The sequence below is a fragment of the Hoplias malabaricus genome, chromosome 5 (genome assembly GCF_029633855.1).
Source record: "Hoplias malabaricus isolate fHopMal1 chromosome 5, fHopMal1.hap1, whole genome shotgun sequence".
Classification (NCBI taxonomy): Eukaryota; Metazoa; Chordata; class Actinopteri; order Characiformes; family Erythrinidae; genus Hoplias; species Hoplias malabaricus.
The window spans coordinates 5,072,564-5,083,603 of NC_089804.1; the positions used below are offsets into that span (position 1 = coordinate 5,072,564).

The window sequence follows — 11,040 nt, forward strand, 5'->3', positions numbered from 1 at the left end:
GATGTAAGGACATTTCTTAAACCACATTATTGTATTTTCTTGCTCTAGAGGGTACAAAATTTATTGCAAGAAACTGTGAGGACACATTATCTAAAATATAAACCAACCGCACTTGGGTCCGCTAGTGCTCCTATGTACAGTTACAGTACACTGAAATATTGACAGAAACCAGATTCAGTCATTTACTCCTACATACAGTTACACTATTTAGATACTGAGACATTCTGACTCTGTTCTTTCTGCAATGAACTTCATGCTCAAGTGTTATCTTATTTTATGTATGTGTGAATAAACAATCAAGCTAATATTATTATATTAATGTTAAAGCAGCATGATTTGCCTGATTTTACTTTTTAAACATTTGAAAGGAGAGTTCTTGAGAAATGGTCCAGATTAAATTTATAAAACCGGAAAGAAAGAAAAACCCTTATAAATTATCTGTTTTTTGTGAAAAAACGTGCGTCTTTGCTGCTTTTTCTTGTCTCCTGGACAACCTTGGAGCATGCATTCCTCCTAACAGATGTCACACACATTTGAATGGTTTTCTTACAAGTTCTGTCTGCTTCACATCCCCAAAGATCGTAGTCATATTTAGGGATGTCCCAATCCAATCTGATCGGTATCAACTTTATTAAGTCTGATCTTAAACTTGATCCTATTTCTTCTTAGATGTTCTTCTTCAGTGGTGGCAGGCTCACACTCCCTCCTCCTTCCTGTATAGAGAGAGAGAGATAAACACAGAGAGAAAAGTGAATTGGCTTCAGTGTGTGTGTGTGTGTGTATAAAGGCGAATTGCCTACAGAATGTTCTATTTGAAGGTTAATTGGAGTAGGTTTTATAGTTACTATAGTATAGTAGACTTCTTTGTAGTATTGATTGTAGTAGTATAATACATTGTAGTAGATGTATTTTTGTAGTTGTATAAGTATTAATAGTAGCATTGTTAGTTTTTATATTGCTAGTAACTGTAGTAGTAAAAGTTGTAGTAGAAGTATATTTTAGTAGTTCTCTCAATATTAATGATATGGCGCATATTAACACATGGCAATTTAATGCATTCATTTTTTAATGTTAAATAATCATTTACCAAATTCGGACAAAAACTCTTCTCATAATTCACCCTTTTTACAGACACTAGTGAGGTATTAGTCTCTGTATTATTTAATGATGTAAGTGTAAAGACACACACATTCTATATGTTGCAACAAAAGCACAAGGCAGAGGTCTGTCAAGAAGTTGCATCACACAGATTTGCATTTTGTTCCTGTTTATAGTTTCATTTGTCTGGGTTCACTTACAGCCACCACAGTTCTACACTTGAGACTTAATGCAAAATATTAAGACAACTTCATATGTCCCATCTGGAAGGGGGGGGGGGTCACATGGCCTACTTTTCCCATAAAGTCATGTGACATTCCTGAACAGGCTGGCCAACTTCCTGTGTTCCTGGAAACACCCCTCCTATGAAAGAGGACCCCATACATCAGAAACACTGTTGTCCCTCCTCCTTCCTCCTGGGTGCAGCGTATAAAGCCTGTGAGCTTGTGTTGTTTTCTTAACTCTCTCAGAATGGAGTCTGTGCTGAAATATTTGGACTGGACGACGGTGGGCTTGGCCCTCCTGTGTGGCCTTCTCTCTCTTATTGTGCTGGAGATTTTCAGGCTGAATTTGTCCAGAAGCCAATACCCCCTTGGACCCAAACCTCTACCCTTCTTGGGCAACATTCCTCAGTTTGCAAACAACCCAATGGCTTTCATCAGATCGGTCAGTTCTGTTTGAGTATAATTAAGTTTTTTTTGACATACAGTTATATACCTTGATTTTTTTGTGTATTTTTGATACACAACACAAGGTTAAAGAGTTAAACTTGTATTGGTTGTTTACAATTATACCTGTACAGGACCCTGTGGTTCTGACATTGTAGAACTGGTCCACGCCAGAGATACTAGACATCTCTACTGTTGCCTGTATCTTCTTGGTAATTTTACAACTCTAAATGTACAGATTGGGTAATGGGTGTTCTGCTTGTAAAGGGTCAGAAAGTCCACAGCATTGTCTGTCAGATGTTCAGTCCTGATCTCTCTTATCTAGGTATGTTTACACTTGCACATTCTCCCTACATTTGTTCTCATGACTTCTTGGAATGCAGCCAGACTTCCTGCCATGAATTCGAAAGGAGCATTAGGTCATTTTTTTTTACCTCAGAACTTATGAACGTATATAGACATTTACACATGCCACATTTGCTAATGAATTAATGTGATATAATTATAAAATATGGCGGCTGTGTGGTGCAGCAGGTAGTGTGTCGCAGTCACACAGCTCCAGGGACCTGGAGGTTCTGGATTCTAGTCCCGCTCTGGGTGACTGGCTGTGAGGAGTGTGGTGTGTTCACCCTGTGTCTGCATGGGTTTCCTCCGGGTGACTGTCTGTGAGGAGTGTGGTGTGTTTTCCCTGTGTCTGCGTGGGTTTCCTCCGGGTGACTGTCTGTGAGGACTGTGGCGTGTTCTCCCTGTGTCTGCGTGGGTTTCATCCTGGTGACTGTCTGTGAGGAGTGTGGTGTGTTCTCTCTGTGTCTGTGTGGGTTTCCTCCAGGTGACTGTCTGTGAGGAGTGTGGTGTGTTCTCCCTGTGTCTGCGTGGGTTTCCTCCGGGTGACTGTCTGTGAGGAGTGTGGTGTGTTCACCCTGTGTCTGCATGGGTTTCCTCCGGGTGACTGTCTGTGAGGAGTGTGGTGTGTTTTCCTGTGTCTGTGTGGGTTTCCTCAGGGTGACTGTCTGTGAGGACTGTGGCGTGTTCTCCCTGTATCTCCGTAGGTTTCCGCCGGGTGCGCCAGTTTCTTCCCACGGTCCAAAAACACACGTTGGTAGGTGGATTGGTGACTCAAAAGGGTCCATAGGTGTGAGCATGAGAGTGAGTATGTGAATGTGTGTCGCCCTGTGAAGGACTTTCGCCCCCTCCAGAGTGTGTTCCTGCCTTGCGGCCAGTGATTCAGAGTAGACCCTGAAATTTATAAGCGGTTACAGACAATGAATTAATGGATAATTATTCAACAACTTTTCCATTTCAAAATATTACAATTTGCTGCAGTCGTAGTGTTAGCAAAATTATTATTTTTGGGCTCCGGTTTCCTCCCACAGTCCAAAAGCACACGTTGCAGGTGGACTGGCGACTCAAAAGTGTCCATAGGTGTGAATGTGTGTGTGTGTCTGTGTTGCCCTGTGAAGGACTGGCGCCCCCTCCAGGGTGTGTTCCTGCCTTGCGCCCAGTGATTCCAGGTGGGCTCTAGACCCACCGCGACCCTGAATTGGATAAGGGTTACAGATAATGAATGAATGAATGAATGAATGAGCATCTTATGGGAAACGAGATAAAATGAACAACAGCTGACATGTTTCATATAACCAATATCTTAGCTTCATAAAGAACTGTTTTGCAGGTGTGTAAAATAAATATACACGTTTCACCACGATTAAGAGACTATACTTTTCAGCTTCTTCAAACATTGCAGCATGGTGTTTTGAGGGACAGCTTTATCATGTCATCTGTAGCATTGATGTGGATAAATGTTCAATTCTAAACTATGAAGTGTTTGTGAAGCTTCTGGATCAAATGATAGAAAGTCCATTCCCTGAAGAAGAGAACCAGGGCCATGTCATAATCGGAAACAGCTTGGAAATACGTTTATTATTGCCTCTTGACCTCTGTTTTAAGCATCCTTTTAAATATACATATAAATAAATATATAGAAATATAAAATGTTGATTATACATTCGTAACACACGAGCGGGAGAATGGAAGATTAATAATTATTTTAGTATTTACTTTTGTTTCATAAATCTATGTAAATTTGCTTCCTCTCCAGTTGCTGAAATACGGTGAAATAACCTGTGTCTACGTGGGCAGGAGCCCAATAATCATGATTAATACGCTGCAGACAATGAAGGAAGCGTTTGTTAGGAATGGGGCTGCATTTGCTGGGAGGCCATCCATGCCAATATTTGATTGGATCACTGGGGGTTATGGTCAGTAACTCAAAGTATTTCAATGACATACATGCAATGATGTTTTTATTTATTTTTATTTATTTGTTTTCATGTGGATAAGAGGTTTTATATTACCTTTTAAAATGAGGTAATATTGAAAAAGGTACAAGTTATGAAGAAGGGGAGTCTGTGAGGAGTGTGGTGTATTCTCCCTGTGTCTGCGTGGGTTTCCTCCGGGTGACTGTCTGTGAGGAGTGTGGTGTGTTCTCTCTGTGTCTGCGTGGGTTTCCTCCGGGTGGCTGTCTGTGAGGAGTGTGGTGTATTCTCCCTGTGTCTGCGTGGGTTTCCTCCGGGTGACTGTCTGTGAGGAGTGTGTTGTGTTCTCCCTGTGTCAGCATGGGTTTCCTCCGGGTGACTGTCTGTGAGGAGTGTGGTGTGTTCTCCCTGTGTCTGTGTGAGTTTTCTCCGGGTGCTCCAGTTCCCTCCCACGCTCCAAAAACACATGTTGGTAGGTAGATTGGCGACTCAGGATAAGGGTTACAGACAATGAATGGATTAATTAAATTTTGACAAAGTCACATTTTTAGTGCATTACGTCATTAATTTGGGAATCTGGAGCTCCCACCAAGCCCAGGCAAGGGGAAACAAGGCATCACAGTATGTTTTCTGTTATCTGCCTAAGTCTGGAAATATAGGATGAAATTCCCCTTTCTGATATAGTACTACATCTACCATAGATAGCAGCCACTTCACCAGAGGCTCTTCAATGGATCCGCATTAATGTTAGAGCCAAAGGTTAAATGGAGCACCAAAAAAACTGAGCACAGAATAAAACGGGGGAAAATATAAAAAGAGAAAAAGTAAAAGGGAAAACAGGGCAAAAGTGACTAATAAGCTAGCATTTCTGCTCCGTGAAACTCAGTGCTGGGACCTTACATTTGGTTTAAACAGAGACTCATTCTCACCAGGTGATGATGGTGGCTGTTCTGAACAGGGCTGTTTAGACAGAGGGGAGAACACTGCTCAAGACCCCAGAATTGTTAAATATTATATGGCCCCATATCTCCTCAATCTATCTGTCTCTACTCTTCTTTTCCTCTCACAGGTATCATATTGGTGATATATGGTAATGCCTGGAAGCAGCAGCGACGTTTTGCCCTTCACACACTACGTAACTTTGGCCTGGGAAAGAAAACCGTGGAGGAACGAGTGGCTGAAGAGGCACAGTATCTCATCAGAGAGATGCTCAAAGAGGAAGGTAAATAAATAAATAGATAAAGTAGAAGGCTGGTCCTGGTGTGTTTCAGCTTGTGTTAATGACCCTTTAAGTACTATGAAGTTCAACAAAGCATAACATAGAAATGTTAGGAATATCAGGGTTGTTCCTATTGCTTGTAAAAACTCCAGCATCCCTGCTGTGTCTGATCCACCAGCACAACACACACTAAAACACCACCACCATGTCAGTATCACTGCAGCACTGAGAATGATCCACCACCACATAACACCTGCTCTGTGGAGGTCCTGACCATTGAAGAGCAGGATGAAATGGGGATATGAAAGTATGCAGAGAAATAGGTGGATTACAGTCTGTAATTGTAGAAGTACAAAGTGCTTCAGTATGGTTAGTGGAGCTGATAAAATGCACCAGGTGGTTGTTCCTAATCCAGTGATCATCCAGTGTATATCTGGACTCAGAAGTTGATTCTCATGAAATCCTTTCTCCTTTGAAAGTAACTACAAAACCTGAATCTCATACTGTGTTTAATACTGTTTTGAGCTTAGTCCATTTTTGCACATTAGTTTATACTCCTCTAAACAACTCTCTTTATACTTTGTGTATACATTTCACTTGGGTTTAACTGAAATGAATGCTGGAAGGGCCTTTTGTCATATCCTTCCTCATCATGTCCATTCTGTGATTAATTTTTATTTTTTATTTTTTAAGGAAAGCCTTTTTACCCCATCCACCCCATAATGAATGCAGTCTCCAACATCATCTGTTCCATTATATTCGGAGACCGCTTTGAATACGACGACAAGCGCTTTGCCGAATTTCTGCGAATTCTAAGTGAAAACATCCAGCTCGCTGGATCAATCTCAGCTCAGGTAACGTCCAGCAATGACATGGTTTCGCAAAACAACACTAGAGGAAAAAAAACAATATAAGTTCTTTGGAAGAAACTATACTGAGAGATCAGAGGCGATTGCTCTAAGACTGCAAGGGAAGCTCAGCTTCCCCTAAAATGTCAAAAAATAAGGGATCAAATATATACTGTTGTGTTTACATGTCATTGAATAAATATGCACTACAACACGCTCAACTTTTGTTCAGAATCAGCTTCTTATCACTGGTAAAGACACGGCTTTCCTCGCAATCATTCCCGCAGCTTCACGGTGCTTTAAACAGTGTGGACACTGAGCGTCCACAGAGTTCAATAGCGACGCAGCAAATTGCAGCGAAACGAGACGAGTCATTGGATAAATGCTGGGCTTTGTCCCGCCCATCGGACACTCAGCATCTCTGGGGGTCTATGGGGCAGTGGGCTGGCCTCGGCTGGCCTGGACGCTCAGCATCTGCATGATGATTGGATGATCTGTCTGAGGCTGAATCCCTTTTTGATTGACAGCAAAATGAGCGAATCAGCGATCCTTTGGTCTAAAGATTCGTGGGAGCAGTACATTTTCATTCTGTTCTGAGTTGAACCGGAGACTTTCTTAATCCTCTTAGCGGCATTTTCTTTGTTAAAAACGACTAGCGACAAATTGAGCTTCTATTTCTGGTGGGGTTTTTTGTAGCTGCTTGTGTTTGGAGACTGACTTCTAGCACTCTTTCTAACTTCTATCGCAGTTTCTGTCCAGCGGGTGCGGCTGAGCCACTCCACCGCACGAATAGGAAGGAAACAGAGCACTAACTGCCCAGAGAGACTTGTCTTTATGCTTCAGTAGAATTATATTTGTTTATATTAGAATCACAATGTCAGCTCTGGAGTTTTTGTCATCGTGGAGTTTTTTTTAGACAATTACAGATGTTGAAATGTACAGCAGAGATGAGGATATTGCTTTATTCCTGCTTCATATGTGGGTAATATAGACTTACTTTTCATATATTCACTTAAGGAGGAATGTCTCTAAATTCAGAAGATGGCTAACTACATTAGTGAACATGCATTAAAACTAAAATGCTCAAATTACAAATGAGATTCTGTAGTAATTCAAAAAGTGAATAAAAACTTACCAGACAAGTTACATTCCAGCCATGTACAAATGTTTTTTTTCTCCCTCAAACACAACATTCCACCTTAAAACATGCAGATCTTCTGAACATAAACAAAACAGAAATTCCCCACAGTCATAGGTGTCCCCTTTACATCAAAATGTAATCGTAATTAAATCATGCTATAAAGCGTGCTGTGTTAGATCTGGGCAGTTTGCATTGTCCTCTGATTTGGCAACATGTTTCTTCAGAAGTGTGTACTTGCACCATCATCCCAAGGGCTGGTGGCCCTGTGTGATCAGTGGAGTTTACCTAAAAGCATTTAATTGGAAATGACTAGTAATTGTGTAAGTGCTAGTCCCAGGGCTAGGCCACATCCAGCCACCTATTTGTTTCCTCCCTTTTTTCAGGATTTTCACTGTGTTGCTGGCTCTTTACCTCAGCGTTTGTTTTTTGTTTTTTTTTCTCCTGCAGATCTTCAACCTGGCTCCTTTCCTTAAACACTTTCCAGGGTATCACCAGAAGATGAAGCGGAACAGTGACGCCTTGATGGGGTTCTTGCGTGACGTTGTGGAGGAGCACAGGAAGACTCTGGACCCAGAAAATCTTCGTGACTTCATCGATGCTTACCTGGTGGAGATGACAAAGGTGAGCAAGACTTGGCAGCGTTGAGCAAATTCTCCTGGAGATCCACTTTCATGAAGAGTATAACTCATATGTGTGAGGATGGATTGTGCTTTGACATGCAATTCTCTACTTTACTACATGACATCATCCATTTCAATTTGTGCTATTTCCGCAATGTTTTCTGGGTATGCATGGGTCAAGCCTTGCTTAAGTCACTCATTTTTGAAAAGTACAGTGAAGAGGACTCCTTTACCATTGTTTGCCATTGTTTTTCTCTTGTTTTGAGCAGCAAGAGCCAGATGAAGACTCAACATTTCATGAAAAGAACCTGGTCAAGTCCACAGCTGACCTGTTCGTGGCTGGAACGGATACGACCGCCACTACTATAAGATGGGGTCTCATTTACATGATGAACCTCCCTGAAATACAAGGTACAGAAGAGGGCATAGAGAAATATCTCAGGGACACAAAGAATAAATAACAAATAGTCATATGAAACAATATGGAAGATGCAGAATTTTAATGTTAACATTTCATTTTATTATGATAGTAGCTACTGATACTATGTACTTTCATATTAATAATTAACAGTGTACTGTGTATTTAAATGACTGGAAATCTAAGTAATGTCCCCACAGACTGTACAAGACTGTGAATGTGTTTGTGTGTTTGGTCATTGGTGGACCACATTCCAGAGCGTTGTCATGAGGAGATAGTGAGTGTGTTGGGGTTTGACCGCTCTCCCTGCATGGACGACCGCACACGGCTGCCCTTCACTCACGCCACCATCCATGAGATCCAGCGCTGGGCTAATATCGTCCCTCTGGGCATTGTCCATGAAACCACAGAGCCAGCCGAGCTGCATGGATACCACCTGCCCAAGGTAACCATGGAGGGATGGAGTGGTGAGTGGTTGAGCAGTTGAAAGACTGAATGGATACATGTTTGAAAAGAGGACAACATTATTTAATAGAAATAATAACTGTTGAGCAAATGGGAAGCTAAAGGAAGGAGTGTATGAATGGATGGAAATGCCAATGTAAAAGATGGATGAAAGGATGAATAAAACAGATGAAGAGAAATGAACTGATGTAAAATAGAGACATATGAAAGAATGAATAGTTGATTTGGGCTGAATTCACGAATGAAATGTTATGGAATGCCTTCAGTCCTTACCCCTACTCTGAGGTTAAAATGTTTCTACATCAGTATCTCTTTTTCCCATGGTAGGGAACTCAGGTCATGGTCAATTTTCTGGCCATCATGACTGACCGAGAGCACTGGAAGTATCCAGACACGTTCAACCCAGAGAACTTTCTGGACGAGAAAGGACAGTTCTGCAAAAATGACGCCTTTGTGGCATTTTCGCTGGGTAAGTCTGATCAGAGATCAATAACTGATCACATTGATTTGTCAGTCTACTTAGTCTTTAGGTGGAACTTTATGCCACTTTTCCACTGCATGATGAGTAAATAGTACTTAATGTAGCCACTGCTGTTATTTTGGTTTCCAAAGCCTGCTGTTCCTCTTAGTGATGGTGTTTGTTAGTGGAAAATGAGCCAGTAATCGGGTACCAAATGCGAATATAGTCAAGTAGTGTAGAAACCATGCAGTGGAAAAGCACCAATAGATGAAGTGTGTACTTTATTTGTTTGTTTGTGTGTGTGTGTGTGTGTGTGTGTGTGGGTTTGTGTGTGTGTGTTTATATATCTGTGAGAAGAACTATGGAAGTCCTCAGTGGAAAGAACTGTTAGATCTAAATCTTCCAAGTGAGGAGCCTGAAACATCCCTATTCTCGTTAGAAGAAATTGAAAGAGTGTCAGATTGTTTTTCGTAACAGCCCGAATTCTCCTGACATTGTTCTGATTAATGAAGGAAGGAGGTGTGTGGTGATTGTGGAAATTGGATGCTCTGATAATGGATATATGGAGTTGTGTTACACCTCTAAAGTCCTAAAGTATCAGCCACTGATGGAGACTTACTGCTAGTGGCTATTCATGTAAAATTGCTTTTTATCTGGAGAAGACGCTGTCATCTGTACCCATGAGAAATGCATACTGTGAATTTAATCATGTACTGTGTAATGACTCTGAACCGTTATTTGGATTTTATGATGTTTTATTTTATATGTTAAATCCAAATAAAGTACTATAATGTGTGTGTGGTGCTGCAGGTCCGAGGTCATGTCTGGGTGAGACTCTCGCGAAGACAGAGCTCTTCATCTTCTTCACGTCTCTGCTCCAGAGATTACAGTTCTCCTGGCCTCCAGGAGCTCCACCAACAAACCTGGATGGTAATATGGGGATGGTCCGCTCACCGTTCCCTTTCAATACAGTCTGCCACAGCAGAGAGACCACCCGCTGAGTCACAGCAGACCACACACACCATATATATTAGAAATGACTAATTATTACATTTATAAAACTGTATGTACCCAATTATGATGTAATAAATAAATTAAACAAGTCAAGTCTAAGACATCACAGTATGATCAATGACTACAACTTTCATGAAATAATGAATTTACATCACAACAATTTTATAATCAGATCATTCTTAGTAAAAAAAACATACATTAAATAATACAATAATATATTAAGGTGTCATATGGTAAAATAAATACACAAAATGAATCATACACTTCTATTTATCCCATTTTTGACCTTAAATCCTGTGTGTTCCTATTTAAAGTCAGTGCATATAGTTCCATGTTTAAGAGTGATATACTGAACTTCAGCAGAATGTCTTTCTCACCATGAGAAACCAGCACTGAGCTGTTACCTTCAGCAGTTAACACATCTCTTCCTTATAGAGGACATCTTTCATTTCTGCATTAAAGCCCACTGAAATACTGAAAAACACCAGCTACAGCCATTTACTCCTACATACAGTTACAGTGCATTGAAACACTGACAGACCCCAGCTACAGCCATTTACTCCAACGTACAGTTACAGTGCACTGAAACACTGACAGACACCAGATTCAGACACAAGATTTACTCCAACGCAGTGGTGGACTTGGTGTTTGAAGGGCAGCAGCAAAAAGTAAAACAGGCACCCAGCAAACGACACAGGGACCCAACTAGAGCTACAAAAGCAGTGATATTATGATATAAGGACATTTCTTAAACCACATTGTGTTTTCTTGCTCTAGAGGGTACAGAATTTATTGCAAGAAACTGTGAGGACACTTTATCTAAAATATAAACCA

General features: G+C 41.0%; 1 protein-coding gene across 1 annotated transcript; it reads left to right on the forward strand.

Moving 5' to 3' along the window:
- Positions 1 to 1,520: 1,520 nt before the first annotated feature.
- LOC136697964 (cytochrome P450 2J5-like) lies at positions 1,521 to 10,314 on the forward strand. Its single transcript, XM_066673330.1, has 9 exons — positions 1,521 to 1,764; positions 3,865 to 4,024; positions 5,091 to 5,243; positions 5,934 to 6,094; positions 7,677 to 7,850; positions 8,119 to 8,260; positions 8,525 to 8,712; positions 9,060 to 9,201; positions 10,003 to 10,314. The coding sequence occupies exons 1-9, from the start codon at positions 1,570 to 1,572 to the stop codon at positions 10,191 to 10,193; spliced, it is 1,506 nt and encodes a 501-aa protein (XP_066529427.1). The 5' UTR covers positions 1,521 to 1,569; the 3' UTR covers positions 10,194 to 10,314.
- The last annotated feature ends 726 nt before the right edge of the window (positions 10,315 to 11,040 follow it).